Source organism: Quercus lobata, chromosome 3 (assembly GCF_001633185.2).
Source record: "Quercus lobata isolate SW786 chromosome 3, ValleyOak3.0 Primary Assembly, whole genome shotgun sequence".
In the NCBI taxonomy this organism is placed as follows: domain Eukaryota; kingdom Viridiplantae; phylum Streptophyta; class Magnoliopsida; order Fagales; family Fagaceae; genus Quercus; species Quercus lobata.
In genome coordinates this window covers 55789499-55807900 of record NC_044906.1, presented here as the reverse complement: position 1 = coordinate 55807900, position 18402 = coordinate 55789499, and the positions used below count along the sequence as shown (strand labels likewise).

The window sequence follows — 18402 nt, the reverse complement described above, 5'->3', positions numbered from 1 at the left end:
AAAACCATAGAATCAAAATTAAAAAACCATAAAAAAAAAATACCATCATTGATTAATTATTATTATTATTATTATAAAAATTAAATAGTGGTTAGACAAATTAAAATTGAGAATTTCATGGATAACAATTTCAATGATTTTTTTCATCTAATTCAAACAAAATTGTAATTATTTTACTAATAGCTATTTTATATTTTCAAATATACAAACATTATATATATATATATATATATATATATTATATATAAATTTGGTAAAATTTTAATACTCATTTAATTATGCTTATTTGTAAATGTATCTCATGCATATGTATTAAGTTACAAGCTAGTTAACCATAAATTGAACATCCCAAAATATTTGGTTAACTAATTTTTTGGTTTAAAATTGGTTAATTTCTGAAAATCGGGATCTAAATCTCCAACAACGTGTCTAGGAGAGATCGGTTCCGCAAACAACAATTAAGCTGAGTTCCCAAGCATTGTTAGGCTCATAGGGAATCAAATTTACACCACAAGACTCAAAACTGTAAGTTTTGTGACATTGGATAATGACCAAGTAAAACAAAGATCATCTTTGCTCTCCTAAAGGTTGGGAGGTTCATACAATGCCTTAATGAGCTACCATCCTACAAGGGAGAGGCGCCAAGTATAAATACCTCATTTGCTCTACCATTTAGTTCCTACAATCAAACAAACAAACAAGATCATTCGTTGAGTCACAAAATGGAAAACTCCAAGTACATGTTTCTTCAAATTGCATGCTTCATCCTCTTGTTATCCTTGTCTCCTTCATATGCTCACAACAAGAGCCATGAAAGCACGCCACCTCCTGCTGGTTCCCAAGCAAAAGTTGATTTCAAAGGTTGCTTCAATAAGGTTTTTGCTTTCGACTATTCAGACACAGACACTGGAAATGCTCACAACTTGGGTGATCTCAAATCCATCATTAGCACTTTATTCTCTCATGCTTGGTCCCCATATTGCGCTTTAGAGAATTCAAAGTTATCTGGTATCGACTATCTAATGGCCGCTTAGTCATTGATTTCCTATGTGAAGCTTTCAACATACCCCACTTGTTAGCCTATAAAGGCTCTTTCGCAAACTTCTCAGCTGGTGCAAACTTTGCAGTAGCCAGATCAACGACTCTTTCAAGTAATCTCTTCAGTCATTTCAATTTCGGTAATCCCCTTATGTGGAAACCAAATCCAGAAAGTATCTTAACTCAAATTGATTGGTTCCATAACTTTGTTGGGGAGAGAGAATGCCAGGGAAAAGATGAGGTTGCATGCAAATCAGAGCTTGGGAATGCTTTCTTTTGGATAGGTCAGATTGGTGGCAATGACTATGCTCGTCTTTTTGCCTCTTCCATTGGCCTTGCTATTGCCAATAAGCAATTCACAGAGCAAGCTGTTAATCACATCTGCACACTTGCATTGGTAAGCATGGATAAACTACCATTTATGTCAAAAGCTTAAATTGATTAAAAAAAAATGATGAATTTAATCATTTAACTGTTATTCCAACAAGCATAATATTACAAAAAAAGAAAGAATGTAGCATATAGCCTTAGCTTGATAGAAGGAAAAAAAAAAGTATCTCAATGAGTTCTTCCAATCTAAACATTGTTTGTCACCATTGTGGTGCCTTTAGTCATCTCAGACCACATTGCTCTAAGTTTCAAGCTCTTAAGAGAATCAAAAGAAAAGAGAAATTTGAGTTTCTTGGAAGTTGTGCTTTGCAAGCTAAATCGGATTTGGGGGGAAATGGTAAGTTCTTGGAAAAGTTTTTGATGTTCTTACCTCTTTGTCAATGTGCATCTTTGGTTCTTATTCTTCCAGCCTTCGTCTCACTTCTCATGAGACACTCATTCTAAACAATCGTTTCGTTTGGATGAGAAAGGGTTCCTATGGTTGAGTTTTTGCTCTCATGGTCCTTGATCTAATTCTTTCAATCTTCGTAGGACCCTTCATGCATTAGATGCTTCATTGTCATGCATTTGTGCATCTTGCATCTCTTTATATGCATTGTTTGTGTTTTCGTTTTTGATCTTACTTTATTGATGTTGTTTTGTGTGAGTAAAAATCCAAAACCACATAAAAAATGAAAATTTCAAAAAGTTTGATCATATATGTTTGAGCACATATCACATGTGAGTTTGGCCTAGTACCTTCGTATTAATGGCGTAGTGCATTTACAAGCTTAGCTTGTTATGCATGCACATTTTTCTGTGTGAGAAAAATCTTGAAAACTATGTGTGATTATTGCAAATAGATCTTCTAGCTTGTCATGAATGATTGGTCAATAGTTTTGATGGTCTTGATACTTGCATAGACTTGTGCCTATATATCTTCTCACATTTATTTTTATATTTTTGCAATAGAGCTCACCAAATGTAAATCTCAAAATGAAAAAGAGATTCTAAGTTGCAAAAACCGTCGCACATACTAGTATTTGATTAGGAAAAAGGGAAAGCGACATTTTACAATTGAAATGTATGGTGCTCAAAAAGCCAAAGTCTAACTCGCAATGTTGAAATATAAAAAATTTTAAGCACTAATCTAAAAAATGTGATGTATTGTTCAAAAAGGGATCAAATGTCATGATTTGTGTAGAAGCCAAATTGTTAGGACATATATGATTCATTTGTTAGGAACATATGTTACTATTTTATGTAACTGGCTAATCCTTTGACAAAACTTACTTTACTTGTATTTGGGTAGATCTAGGATGTGTTTAATACTTCAAGAAACTTTGTTTCAAGATCAAATGTTGAAGCCATGCAAGTCTGTCCAAGATTCAAGTTGAAAAGTTCCTGTCATTAAAGTTCGATAGCTACCCCGATAGCTAGCCATCTTTCGAGCTTAAAAGACTTGTTCAGCCTAGTGGCTCGACAACATCTATACAGATAGGGTATCTTTCAAGGTTTATGAAAAATAGAATTTCAGTTCTGTTTTGACTCCAATCCGTGTTTATGTGTTTGGGCTTTCTTTTCTCATAATACTAGACATATAAAAGGATTATTTTAAGGGTCGTCAAAGTGTTCATAAGTTACAAAAGTGTTGAGAAAAGTTTGTTCAAGCAATTTGTGACCGGAGACACAAAATTTGCCCTAGTTCATCATTCTTGTGAAGAAGTTGCTGTGTTTGTGCACCGTAGGATTTTGTGATCAAGCATCTTCCTGATCTTCATCGTTGGGATGAACTGAAAAACTTTGCAGCGAACAACCTTTTCTAGTTGGTGACTAAAGTCGCGTATTGGGATCGGCGCAATTGGTTAGTCACGTACTGGGAGCCATGCATCAAACTGAGAAGTTGTCATTACAGAACAAGTCCAATTGGGTATTGGGGTAAGGGTTCAACTGTAAGTTGATATAAGGTACTGGGATTCCTTTACTTGTAACCGCTTATTGTGATAATAGTGGAATTTCGGGAGTGGTGACCTTAAAATCACCTGGTGGGGTTTTTGCCGTATTGATTTTCTCCATTCGTAAACAAATCACCTTGTCAATTTATTTTCCACAGCATACTTAGTTTAATTGGTGATTTGTTTGTGCTACCGCCCATTTACATGTTAATTTGATTAATTAATAAACTTGGCTAATTAATCAATTAATCTATCACATGGGGTCAATTCATTTTTGGTCTATCACAAGGAGGATGAGTCGTTCGATAAGTTCTATGCCAAGTTCAAGGACATAGTGAACTCAACCTTCAATCTTGGGGAAACCATTCTTGAACCCCCAAGATTGTGAGGAAAGTGCTCAAATCTCTACCGGAGAAATTCCATGGAAAGATCACAGCGATCGAGGAATCAAAGGATATTGACAAGATTCCTTTGACAGAGCTGGTTGGCAATTTACAAACCTATGACCTAGGGTTAACTAAAATTGGCAAATCGGATAAAGGTAAGAGTACGGTACTGAAGGCCAAGAGTAGTGACACGGATAAGTCTTCAGACGATGAAGATTCTAAGATGAAGTCCTATATCACTAGGCAATTCAAGAAGTTCATGAAGAAGGATGCTACAAAGATTAAAGTAGACAATCCAGTTCTTCTTAGTTTAAGAGCCAAGACAAAGCGAAGAAGGATGCTTGGGATGGCGGTCAGTACACTGTTCCTGCAGGGCCTAAGTGCTTTGGGTGTCAAGGATTCGGTCACATTAAACAGGAATGTCCTATATATCACAAGAGCATTGGGAAGAGCAAGGCACTTGCTGCTACTTTGAGCAACGCCGAGCCGGAGGATGATTCCGACAATGAGGATGACGGAATCTTGAATGCCTTCACTGCCACTGTCAATCCTACAGAAGGGAATGTTGAATATGTGGATGAAGAAGAGGTATTGGTGGAGTCTAAGTTTGAGAAGATGGATGATCAAGATGTTATCCATACAGCCTATGAGAAATTATACAAGCTTTCTTAGAAATATGAGAAACTTTATAGGCTGACCACCAAGAAGCTTAGTGATGTGGAACTTGATCATGAAGAGCTTTCCACAAAGTTTGATAAAACTAATCAAACTATTGGAGCACTGAGGTCCGAGAACAATTTCTTGGCTGAGAAGACCAAGAAGCTTGAAGTGAAGCTGTTTTAAGTCAGAGCTTAATTGGAGAGGACTTCAAGTGCAAAGCTTGATGAAATGCTCAGTCTTCAAAAATCTGCTTCTGATCGAATAGGTTTAGGGTATGGTCTCTCTTCTTCTAATATTGCTTGTACTAGTACTACTATTTTTGTTCCTCCTAATAATAATATTGAAATTGAGAACAATGATGTTAAAACTGATTTAGCTAGTGAGAACATAGACAAAGGTAAATCTATCTTAGGAGCACCCCCAAGCAAGATAAAAAGGAAGCTAAAAACCCTAGGGCTAAAAAGGCTAACTTTCAAAAGCCTAAACAAAAGAAACAGCATCTCTGTCATTATTGTGGAGCTGTCGGTCATACTCGACCAAATTGCTATAAGTGGTTAGCCACTCAATAGAGTAACGACATGATAGCATTTGGAAGCTAGAATCAGCTTCAATCCTCTCTTGTTCCTATTGGAGATCTTCTCAAAGCCCTCATGTTCCTTTCGAACTTGTACGGTTTCAATTCTTCCCCCTCACCATCGGTTCAAGGGTTCACTCAAAGGAAAGGTTCTTCCAAGGCGTGGAAGGAAAAGGGCTCCAATTGAATCTATCACTTATCTCTTTCTCCCTTCTTGTTTTTATGTGTGCATTACTTGTGTTTTTGCTTTCAAGTTTTGAGTCGGTCTAGTTTTATTCTTTGCATTGTTTAACATGTTTTTGTTTGTTTTCAGTTTTGTTTATTTTGTTTTTCATATATAAATAAAAATAAAAAATTGAAAGATCAGAAAAATACATAAACAGTGTGTGTTATGTGTACATTGGTACTTGTAAAGTTGTGATTTACAAATTTGTATTTTGTTGGCTTTTATTTCATGCCAAATTTGATTGTAATTATATTCAATCTTGTGCACCCTGTATTTATTGTGGGATGTGATTGTAAGGGTTGTGTGTTAGAGAGAGAGAGTGTGAAGACTCAAGCAAGTGAAGCCAGAAAACTTTTCGCGGGTGTCTCGTGACTAATCTTCCCGCAAAGTGAAGCATGTGCCTTGAACATGACTGGAATGCGAAGAGTCTGTACAGATGGAGACAGTTGTGTCTCGTGAGTATCTCGTGGGTAAGGCCTTCCCACGAGACACCCGCGAGACATTCTGTTCTGCCAGTCTGTACGGTCTGATACACACTTTTTGTACCCTCACTATATATACCCATATTACCCACAATTGTGAAGGAGAGCATTAGAGAGAAAACCCTAGCTAAAACACTTGAGAGTTAGAAATTGTTGTACCAACAATTCTCTACACATTTGTTTGTGGAATTTCCTCATCTCCTACCTCTCCATTTCCATACCATTGAGAGGTCAATAGCCCAAACACTTACCACACATTTTGAGAGTGTCTAGTGAGGTTTTGGTGCTGCTGGAAAACATTGGAAGAAGCCAAGGATGGTAGATGCAACATGGAGCTTGTTACGGGATCCGAAGAGCTAGACAAGACACAATTCCGAGAAGCCTTGTTGGAGTAGGAGCTTGCAGGGCTTAGGTACAGAGGGTAGATTAGGCTTGGAGGGTCTCTTGCTTACCCATGTATCCCAACTGATTGTCTAGTGGATCGATTACCTCTTAGAGGGCGGCGAAGGGGTTTTTCGCCAAAGTCTTCGGTTTCCTTTTCGATAACACATCTTGGTGTTATCTATGTTTGCATCTCTTTTCCCTACTCTTGTTCATTTCATTTTACTGCTGTGTTGCTTTAAATATGGATTAGAGTAGCACTCGTGTTTACTTGCTTGTGTTTACACTATTCTACACTTAGTATTAAGTTAGTGTAAAATCAACCAAGCCGTAATTTGAATGAAGGGTCTAAACAAGCTCTTGTGTTTTCACACATTTTAAGCTTCCAGTACTTGTGTACCATGAATGGCCATTGAAACAAAATTTTCTAAAATTTGTATCTCTTGTAGCTTAGATGAGCATCTCTATGCATAACTAAGTAAGTGAGCTTTGTGGCTCGTGTTTGTGATGAGTAAGGTTAAGTGATCCCTTGTACTTAACACTCGTATCACTCTTTTTGACGGGAAGGACTAAAAAATCCTAAGAGAAAGGCATAAATAACCATCTCACCACTGTTGCCCGTTAATCATAAAATGACATTTGTGTGCTTCGGCATAGCAAAATTGGAATGTCAAATGCTTAACATCATTGGGTATTTCTTTTCTCTCTCTTATATGCCCATGCATGATTTGCTTAAAAAGAAAAATATGCAAAGAAAAATAAAAAGCAAAAAGATCAAAATGATTTAAATATGATTGCAAGCATGTATTCTAGGAGATGTGGGAGTTACAGGATGTACCTCGAAGGTGATAGTCCCCATCAAATAGTTATGATTGTGTGTGAGTTAAAAGTGATTTTCTCATATCTCAAATCGTCATAACTTGTATACACTTATGCAATCTTGCAATGTTTTTCACACACAACATGCAACATTCTTTGCTACTCTTGATACATGTGCAGGTACAATGTGATTTGGCCATCACAAGGTTTACATGTGTTAATGTATGCTCACTAGATTGTCCTAACTTGTTTTTGAAATATAAATTTGGTTAGACTTGTTTAGTGTGCGTGTGTGTTTTGGGATCTTGTGCTTAAAATTGTCGTTGAGAGTTTAAAATGTTGATTAGATCATTGGTTGAGTTGCATGCTTGATTGCATTCATATTTGTTGAAAGTTCAATTAGTGTATAAAACATTATGAATGTTTAGACCCCCAATTAACAAATTACCAATTCAAAATTAATAATAAACAATTAATGTGCAAAATATGAACATAAGCTTAATACAGAATTGATAAACAATCTAAATCAAGCAAAATCACATCCACAGTAGAAATTAAATGGTAAAGATTAAAAGAAGAGAGATGCAAATACAAGGACAACACAACGATGTATTATTGAAGAGGAAACCGAAACCTTCCGCGTAAAACCTCTCCGCCGCCCTCCAAGTGGTAAAAAATCCACTAAAGAATGTAGTTGGGATACATGAACAACAGAAGACCCTCCAAGCCTAATCTGCCCAATGTACCTTAGTCCTCCAAGCCCCTATTTTAACGAGGTTACACTGAACCTATTTCTCATTTAGCTTACCGGATTCCGCTACTTGACCATAGCATCAACCAATATGAAATTGGTCCCTTCTTAACTGCTTCCTGAACACCAAATGGCCTTCTCACAGATATAGGTATGGTGAGAAAAGGTTTTGGTAATGTACCTCTCAAGGATGTAACAATGGAGAGGAAGAGAGTAGAGGAATTTGAAGAGTCTCTACGTGAAGATTATGGATGAATCAAGCTTGTTTTTCTCTAGGGTTTCTCTCTCAAAATTCCCTTTGAAAGCTCTCTAAATATCGTGGGTATAAGGGTTTATATATAGTAGGGTGAGAAAGGAATGCGAAGAGTCAATTTTTCCCAAACATGGTGGTCTGGTGACTTAGCCTCGCGACTGGGTTGAGTCGCGAGTTCAAGACGTGAGCTAACGGTCTGGCTAGCCTGGGACTTTTGTCCTGTAGTGCAACAGCTAGCATGACTTTTTAGCTCCCTCGCATGCTTCACACGTGTGCCAACTTTGGTGGCTTGCTAGTTGCGAGTCACCCACAAGTTCTAGCTGTGAGTCTCTGCATCTTTGCACAATCTTGAGCATTTCTTAATACTCTCTCACTCACTACCCTTACATGATTTTCACCTAAATACAGGGTTACTAATTGCTAAAATACAAGCAAATTTGGCACGGAATAAAGCCAACAAGATGGTTGATAAAATTCAACCTAACATCTGTGTTTTTCCCTTCTTGAAAAATTGTATTTATGCAACCTCAACACCTTCTCGACACCTGGCCTATCTGTCAAGATCTTAAGCTATTTCTTATCGTAATCTCGATAGTTGTCTCGACAGTTGGTGGATCGATCAAGAAAGTTCCTGGACCCTTGATAGCTTCTTGACAGCTGGTGGATTGATCGAGCTTCTTTTTAGTTTTTGTTGAATTGTCCCTCGACAGCTCCTCGATAGCTTCATCTGTCGACGCCTTGTTTCTTCGACACCTATCTCGACACTTGTCTTGATACTTCTCAACACCTCTATTTGTCGAGAATTACTGAACACCTATAAAGAGGTTTCAGCGCGATCCAATCCTCATTTTCTCAATCTATCTGCATCTATTCACCTCCCAAACACTCTCTTATCTCTCAAAACCTTCAATCCACGTGATTTTTGGCCTTTCCTTGCTTCAAATCACTTGGTATGATCTCTTTTTCTCTCATTATTCCTACATTTCATGCATTTAGACCTAGGTTTTGGGGTTTTAGAAAAATTTTGGGGTTTTTGATTAAATGATCTTTTAACCTCATGCATTGCATCACACATGCATTATAACTATATTTTCATGCATTTAGATGTGTGTTATATATGTTAAATTGATTGTGTGTTGGTAGGTTTGGATTTGGCTGAGCCCATGATGTTTTTTACTTTGCACATCACATGCTCATGCATTTTCATGCATACGTACCTTACATTCAGTATATTTCTATATATTTGAACTATTTAGAGCTTTTTCTGATTGTCTCTTTCTTCCCCCTCTCTCTCTTGTTTACGTTAGTGCATTAATGGCCGTAAAACGTAAGTTTGCTTCGTTCCAGAACCCTTTGCATTCTAGGGCCTCCACTTCATCTTCTTATCCTACCCCTTTTTCTATCTGGTTCCGTGATGAGAATGCCCGAAAGGACTTCTCGGAGAACTTTTCTTGACGAAGTGTTCATTTGGAATGCCGAATCATTTTGGCAAACTTTACAGACACTGATCTACCCCATGTCATTCACAGTCGAGGTTGGGAGTCACTGTGTGACGTCCCGGTCACATGTCCTTTAGTGCTGATCCAGGAATTTTACTCCAACATGCATGGAATTGATTCTTCAGTATCTCTCTTTCATACTCGCATTCGAGGTACGCGTATTGTTGTCATACCGGAGTTGGTATCCGATGTGCTCTGTGTTCCGAGGGTAGAGCATCTTGATTACCTCGACTGTGAGCGTCTGGGGATTGTGTCTAAAGATGAGATGATTTCCGCTCTCCGTGAGCGCATTTCTGATTGGGGTGATCGTCAGTTTACACTATGTATGGCCTTTGCTAAAGGTTCTAGATTCATGAACATCGTGATGACTTTTGTTTTGCACCCACTTTCTCACTATAACTTTATCACAGAGCCTCGTGCTTGATTTTTGATTTCTTTGTTAGAGCACCTTGCTATAGATTTTCCTACACATTTCATTCTTTCTCTTATAGATGTGTATAGGGATACCGCTACCCGTGATAAGCTCATTTTACCTTCAGCTATCACGTGGATTTTAAGCCATTTTTCTATTCCTTTTCCCTCTTCCGACCACTTCCCCGTTATGTGTGCCATTGACTACGCTACCGTTAAACAGAGCGAGGCACAGTTTCAATCGAGGCGGTCCGGTATGGCAGCTCTTCCCACTCCTTCTGTTCCATCCACATTCGCTCCCTCCTATTCTATGAGCAGAGTGACTCTAGAGGACATCATGGCATAGCTTCAGCGCATGGATGCTCGCCTCGACACTCTCAGTGATGAGTTGTGTCAGGTGAACATCCGTGTTGGACGCATTGCTCGACGCCAGGCTAAAATGGGTGGTTATACCATGCCTTCCACTCCTGTGGCCCCTTCGGATGAGAGTGATGCTGATGATGCTAATGATGATGATGATGATGCTGATTCTGATGATGAGGATGATGATGATGCTAGCTCACCCAGCGATGATGAGATGTCTACTTGACACTTTTACCCTTTGTCACTCGTGACAAAAAGGGGGAGTAGTTTTGGTTATGAGAGTAGTCATATTGAGCAATGTAGTGAGGATTACTTGTATCTTTTTTTTTCTCTACTTTAGATACATTTATTCTTGTACCTTAGGCCTTGTGACTATTATTGACATACATTATACTTATATTCTTTATATATTGATGTATGTTGTTTCACCTATTCTTGCATGTGTTGTTTCTTTTCTTTCTTTATACACATGGTTCTTATTACTTGTATGCAATCTATTATTTCTATTTCACACAAAGATGCCTTGATGAGTTTTGTTTAAAATATTTCAGAAATACAAGTTGTCAAAGTCTACTTGCCATAAACTCTATTCTTGCAAGTTTTTCAAGAGTTTGTGTTAGGATAGATTTTATTATATTCAACAAGTGAATATTAGTTAAGTGATTTATGACTTCTCTCATATGTTCATTTGTTTGTTGTGGTTTTGTCACGGATTGCTAAAGGGGAAGATTGTTAGGACATATGTGATTCACTTGTTAGGAACATATGTTACTATTTTATGTAATTGGCTAATCCTTTGACAAAATGCATTTTACTTGTATTTGGGTAGATCTAGGATGTGTTTAATACTTCAAGAAACTTTGTTTCAAGATCAAGTGTTGAAACCATGGAAGTCTGTCCAAGATTCAAGCTGAAAAATTCCTGTCATTAAAGCTCGACAGCTAACCATCTATCAAGCTTAAAAGAGCTGTTCAGCCCCGTGGCTCGACAGCATCTCGACAGTTCTGTTTTGACTCCAATTCATGTTTATGTTTTTAGACTTTCTTTTCTCACAACCTTAGACATATAAAAGGATTATTTAAGGGCCGTCAAAGTTTTACAAGTTGCAAAAGTGTTGAGTAAAATTTGTTCAAGCAATTTGTGATCGGAGACACAGAATTTGCCCTAATTCATCATTCTTGTGAAGAAATTGCTGTGTTTGTGCACTGTAGGGTTTTGTGACCAAGCATTTTCTTGATCTTCATCATTGGGATGAACTAAAGAATTTTGCACCCAACAAGCTTTTCTAGTTGGTGATTGAAGTTTTGTACTGGGATCCGCGTAACTGGTTAGTCACGTACTGGGAGCTTTGCATCAAAAGGAGAAATTTTCACTACAAAACAAGTCCAATTGTGTATTGGGGTAAGGGTTCAACTGTAGGTTGGTATAAGGTACTAGGATTCCTTTACTTGTAACCGCTTGTTTTGATAATAGTGGAATTTCAAGAGTGGTGACCTTAAAATCACCAGGTAGGGTTTTTACCGTGTTGGTTTTCCCCATTCGTAAACAAGTCACTGTGTCAATTTATTTTCCGCTGCATACTTAGTTTTATTGGTGATTTGTTTGTACTACCGCGCGTTTACATGTTAATTTGATTAATTAATAAACTTGGCTAATTAATCAATTAATCTATCACAAGGGGTCAATTCATTTTTGGCCTATCACAAATGAAAAGCTTCTAAGATTTGCAATCATTTTCTTGTGGGAGATCATATATGTTCGTTTCTATAATTGAGATAGTCCACTTGACTTAGTACTAGTCATGTATGACTTGATTTAATTGATCATTGAAGTTTCACTCTAGACTAAGAACTATTCCACATTTAATACACACACATAGCACATAAGTCTATTGTTCAATGAATATCTATTTCATTTGTGTGATTGTACATGTTCAAATGTGATGTGTGTGTGCTCAACCATATGTGGATCAAACCAAAATGATTTTTGTTTTTTTTGTTTTTTTTTGGAAGTGATTTGTATCACGCATGTTTTTCAAAGTTTTTCAAATTGTTTTTGTCTGAAAAACATTTTTTCCGGGTGTTTTCGTAACCTATTTCATGTGTAAGCTCAGCAGGGAGTTAAATGGTCCAATTCTCAAGTTCTTCAACTTTGGACAGAGAGTTTTACGACTGTCTCGCGACTGTTTCGTAAGTAAAGCTTACCAGCGAAATACCAACGAGATACTAGCAAAATTTTTGCAGGAACCAAACTAGCGAAAATTTTCAGATCAGCTTTTAAAGGGCATTTCGTAGGTCATTTGTTTTAAACGTCTCCCATCCTTTCCCAAACCCCTGTTTAATGTTTCTACATCAAAATCTAACTAAATTCAAGTGTTTGTCATTCTATTAACATCTCTAAGGTAATCTTTAACTCTTTTCATTGATTTTGATCCTTAAATTATGTTTTTGGGGGGTTTTATGTTCATAGTTGGGATTTTCTCAAATGGGAGTTGGAAAACTTATTTTTTGTCAATCTTTTTGATTGGGTTTTGTTTTAAATGACAATTTGCTTTGGATGTTGGCCCCTTGTGGCAAAAATAACATATATTTAGGCAAGATTTTCATATGTTCGTGCATTGTTTATCATGTTTTGATCATTGGTTGTGTGTTTTATACACTTTGCCCCGTGAGTGCTTGCTCTTGCATTGGTCATGCATCTCACATGCACACTAGATGCACCTTTGCTGCACACACTTGATCACTCGACATGTTTTTACATTCACTCGTGCTAGTTAAGTTTTTTTAGACCTTTTAGCACACATAACATGTTCTTGTGTCTATGTGATGCCATGGTCCATATCTGGTTCCATCATGCTTTGTAGCACACATAACACATTCCCGCGAATAGGGCATGTGAGGAGCACATGACTGGAAGCTGAAGAGTCGTGTCAGGCTGTTGTTTTCGCGAGTGTCTCATGGGTAAGGCCTTCCCACAAGATAGTCGCGAAACATTATGCTTGGAGGATTTTTATGTGTGACTTTCTTACCCTTCTCCCATACTATATATACCCTTATTACCCACAAATGTAGAGGAGGCCATTTAGAAAGAAAAACTCTAGATAGGTTTTCTATAACACATACCCCCATCTTTTAGAGAGAGAGAGAGCTACCCTTCCTTAATGAGAAATCATTTTAGCTTCTTCTCCTTTCCTCTCCCATTGTCATACCTTGAGAGGAGATTTGTAACCAAACACAATCCATACCTATCTAGAGTGTAGAAAGTGTTTTGGAGCTTGGGAAGCTTTGGGGAATTGCCAAAAGAAGCCGATGAGGCTTGGCAGATGCAATCAGGCATATTGTGGGATTCGGAAAGCTAGACAAGATACGGTTCCAAGAAGCCTTGTTGGAGTAGGAGCTTGGAAGGCTTATGTGCGGGTAGATTAGGCTTGGAGAGTCTCTTGCTGATTCATGTATCCCAACTAATTTTCTAGTGGATCGATTACCACTTGGAGGGCGGCGGAGAGGTTTTACAATAAGTACTTCGGTTTCCTCTTCGATAACACATCGGCATGTTATCTTATGTTTGCATTCTCTCTTCCCTTACTCTTGTGCTTTACTTTTATGTTTGTTGTTCATGTTTATGCACTAGAGTAGTATTGGTTGATTGAACTTCATTTACTCTTGCTTCCGCACTTAGATGAGTTAAAGTAAAAGCAATCTAGCCGTAACTTTTAATTGGGGGTCTAAACAGCTCTTGTGTTTTTTAACACATTTTTGAGCTTTTAGGGAACAACGGCAAAACTCACTCACACCTAAATCTAGAAGCTATGATGAACATAGAACTATATACTTGTAACTTAAAACACTTGCAAAAAACACATTAGACCCTTAAGGTAAATCAAGTGATAAAAGGACAAGTATAATGTAACAAGTTAATATCGATCAAGTAAACATGATGTGAAAACTGTGAGCAACTTAATTAAACACAAAACAATCGTATGGAAATGACTACAATGATCATATGAAAAAGAAAATGATCATCTAAACATGCAACTAATAAAGTGCAATAGCATAAGGATGTATGCATGTCCAACACAAAAGCATGATGAGCATAGATACTAAACATAACTAAAAGCACCATAAACAACGAGAAGCCAAGCATAAAGTAAAACAAATAAAACAAGGTTTTCTCATAAAAAATGTCTTATCCCCCTTAGTATATGCCTCTCCCCTATGGCTTTCCCCCTCGACAAATGTGTATGAGATAGAATTCCTCCCCCTAAGAATGTGCACATGAGTCTTATAGAAATGAAGAAACACTCTAGTATACTCTCCCCCATTTTGTCATGAATAGACAAATGATTCAAGAGGAAGGAGGGAAAGAAAAGGAAACTACATCTACATCTCCATTTTAACATATATATATATATATATATATATTCTGGTACCAGTCCTTCATTGAGGAATTTTATCAGTCATCTCATAAACAAACCCTCCCCCCTAAAAAATTCATGACTGTGGACGCAAGCCCCCGTGACATGCTTTTGGGTTTCCCCAAAAACCATGGGAAGTACGCCTTGGCCTATGGTGGATCATGGAGGAGGGTGTAAATAGAGTCTCCATCTAGATTAGTTCTAGGAACCATAAATATAGTGCCCTTGCGTGTGGACTAATCTTTACCAAAGCACGTGTTCGGAATTTAAGTATGGGCATGGGAGGGTGTTAGGCACCCAACCCCACCCAACCCGTGGGTCGGCTTCCACTCATTGTGTTCCAAATCTTAATCTCATTTAAGGGCCTTTTGACATGTTATTCTAACTAACACACTCTAACATGCATCTAAAGCATTCAATCACAGCATATCATCCATAAGCCTAACATTCATCTATCAAAGCACAAGTGTATATCAACAAAGGCAACACACACAAGACAGATTAATCAAGCACATCAAAGCATCCAAGCGTTATCGACACTCAAATTGCAAGTTTTCGTGAGAAGAGACTTATGTTTCCTAAAAACCCGAAAAGAAAGATATGTCTAAAATAAAGCAAATACAAAACAAATTGGAAGTAGAAAATAAAAGACAAATTGTATATTTTTATTTGTTCATTGGTTCTAGGGCATTTATGCTTTGAAGTTCTGTCTCCAAAATTGAAAAAAACAAGAAAAAAAAGAGATTAAAAAAAACAAAGCATATCAAATTAATCTTTTAAAATTGGGGAAAAAATAGTGGGAGAAAGAAAAGGTGCCCTATCGAGGTGAAGACCACAGACAATCTGTTGGGTTAAAATGAATTGACCCCTTGCAACTAATTAATTAATTAATTACCCAAGTTAATTAATTAGACCAAATTTCATGTAATAGCGTGGTAGCACAAAAAAATCACCAAATTATCTAAATGTAGCAAAAAATAAACTTGACACAAGTAATTTGTTTATGAATGGGGAAAACTACCAAGGCAAAACCCCACCGGGTGATTTTAAAGTCTCCACTCCCAAGAATCCACTATTATCAATCATAAGTGGTTACAAGTATAAGGAATCTTACCAAACTCTTTGGCCTATCTTGAAATACCAACCTACAGTTGAACCCTTACCCCAATATCCAATTGAACTTGTATTGTAGTGGCAATCTTTCCCTTGATGCACGAATCCCAGTACATGACTAACTCTAGCAACTTGAAGAGATTGTTGGCTGCAAAGTTCTTCAGTTCAATAACGATGAAGATCAGGAAGCTCTTTGGTCGCAAAACCTTTGGCATAAAGATGTAGTAGCTTTTTCAGAAAGAATAATGAACTAGGGCACTTTCTGCATGTACGACGGCCTTTTAAAATAAGCTTTATATATGTCTAGGGTTGTGAGAAAAGAAACCCTATACAAATATTTCAGGTTAGGCTGAAAATCAGATTTGGAAGTTTTGATTTCGTAAGTCTCGACAGAAACAGCATGTGTCGAGTTTCTATCGAGTTTTGACTATAAACCTTGATAGGAGGTTTTCTTTCAAGATTGCTATCAAGATTTAATGAACGGCTTTTCTTCACTTTTTTCTTGGTTGGATCTTCATATTTTTAACACTTGACTTGAACAACATGTTTCTTGAAGTCCTAGACCCATCCTAGATCTACCTAATTACAAGTGGAATGCATTTTGACAAAGGATTAGCAAATTACATAAAATATGTCTTTAACACAATCCTCTCATCTTCCTTCTTCTTCTACTTCTCCTTCTACTCCTCTAAAACGAAGTGGCATCAGTTTCAAAGTTGTGAGGGAAATAAATTACAAAGAGAGAAGAGCATAGAGATTTTTATTATTATTTTTTTTTCTTTTTAGATTTTTCAGAGAAGGAATATAAAGGGAGAAAATTTTTGTAACTACCTAGAAGTTAGACCGTGGTGCCAGTAGTTTAATCAATTGATTTTTAAGGCACATATATCTTTTATAGTAGTCCATTTGGTGTAATATGAAATGTGTAAGAATAAAAAATAATTTTAAAATTAAAGTAGATGAATATGTAAAGGCAAAATTTAGTGTAATGTTAAAACCACTTATGCTGAATGTGTAAAGTCAATAATGTTTATATATATATATATATATATATATCATAAAAGTAGGAATAAAAAATAAATAAGAAAATAAATAATTGGTGGTGATTAACGTGATGATGACGTGGTGCAAATGGAATACAGCAACAACAAATGCTACTCTTCTACTTTTAGATATATATATATATATATACATATATATGTGTGGAAAAAACAAGGGGAAATAAACATATCTTAATGATAATTTGATCGAAAAATAAGAAAAATAGATCTCATATTCTATCACCACAAAAAAAGGTGTGGTGAAAGTCGTTACATGAGTAGAAACATGTGTTAGGTTAATAGATTGTAGGCAAGCAAACCATGAGATAAAGTTGGTATTAAATGTGTTTTACTTTTTAGAGAGTTTTTGAAATCCAGGACTTATGCCTAGAACAACACAAGAAGAAAAATCTTTTTGAAATCTCAATACATAGTTCAAGAAGAAAGAAGTTTTTTAAATCTCAATATACATATCTATTGATTGGGATAAGTACAATGCATGTCTTGATACCAATTGTTTGATCAAGAATCATGGATAAAAAGAAATCCAATTTGGATCTATCAATTCATCCAATCTCTAAAATTTTATGCCCTACTTGATGAATCACTCATTTATATAGAGTTTGCAAGAAACAAGTCTGTGGCTTTTGAGTTGCATGTGGTAAAATTGTTTGTGGTATTGGGGGGAGCTATAGAATTAAGGATGATTCTACTATAAAACTTTGATTCTATTTAGTGGATCTGTTTCCTTGGATTTTGGTGGTAAACCTCTAAAGAGTTTTTTCCATGTTGAACTTTTCTTTCCATAACCATTTTGCTTATTTTATTTACATTTTGCACATATTTGTTTACCAATATTGGTTTGTACTTACCAAAGCAAATATAACTCTAATTAGATCTCAAATAGTAGTCTAATTTTATGTCATATGTTCCATTCAATTTTCTTAATTTTGGTGCAACTATTTACTACACTACAAAAATCAAGTCTAATTTAATTTTCTTAATTTTCTGTGCTAAATGAGTTATCAAATGAGAAAACCATAGAATCAAAATTAAAAAACCATAAAAAAAATACCATCGTTGATTAATTATTATTATTATACAAATTAAATAGTGGTTAGACAAATTAAAGTTAAGAATTTCATGGATAACAATTTCAATGATTTTTTACATCTAATTCAAACAAAGTTGTAATTATTTTACTAATAGCTATTTTATATTTTCAAATATACAAACATTATATATATTATAAATAAATTTGGTAAAATTTTAATACTCATTTAATTATGCTTATTTGTAAATGTATCTTATGCATATGTATGAGGTTACGAGCTAGTTAACCATAAATTGAACATCCCAAAATATTTGGTTAACTAATTTTTTGGTTTAAAATTGGTTAATTTCTAAAAATCAGGATCTAAATCTCCAACAACGTGTCTAGGAGAGATCGGTTCCGCAAACAACAATTAAGCTGAGTTCCCAAGCATTGTTAGGCTCATAGGGAATCAAATTTACACCACAAGACTCAAAACTGTAAGTTTTATGACATTGGATAATGACCAAGTAAAACAAAGATCATCTTTGCTCTCCTAAAGGTTGGGAGGTTCATACAATGCCTCAATGAGCTACCATCCCACAAGGGAGAGGCGCCAAGTATAAATACCTCAT

General features: G+C 36.2%; 1 protein-coding gene across 1 annotated transcript; it reads left to right on the top strand.

The window, feature by feature from the left end:
• The first annotated feature begins 722 nt into the window (after positions 1 to 722).
• Positions 723 to 1474, top strand: LOC115981105 (GDSL esterase/lipase At3g48460-like). Its single transcript, XM_031103289.1, has 2 exons — positions 723 to 927; positions 1035 to 1474. Exons 1-2 carry the CDS (start codon positions 723 to 725, stop codon positions 1472 to 1474), a joined length of 645 nt encoding a protein of 214 aa, XP_030959149.1.
• The last annotated feature ends 16928 nt before the right edge of the window (positions 1475 to 18402 follow it).

Coding starts and splice junctions, on each gene's coding strand:
- LOC115981105 (XM_031103289.1), top strand. CDS start 723: ATGGAAAACTCCAAGTACATGTTTCTTCAAATTGCATGCTTCATCCTC. Junction 928..1,034: donor TGGAAATGCTCACAACTTGG/GTGATCTCAAAT, acceptor ATGGCCGCTTAG/TCATTGATTTCCTATGTGAA.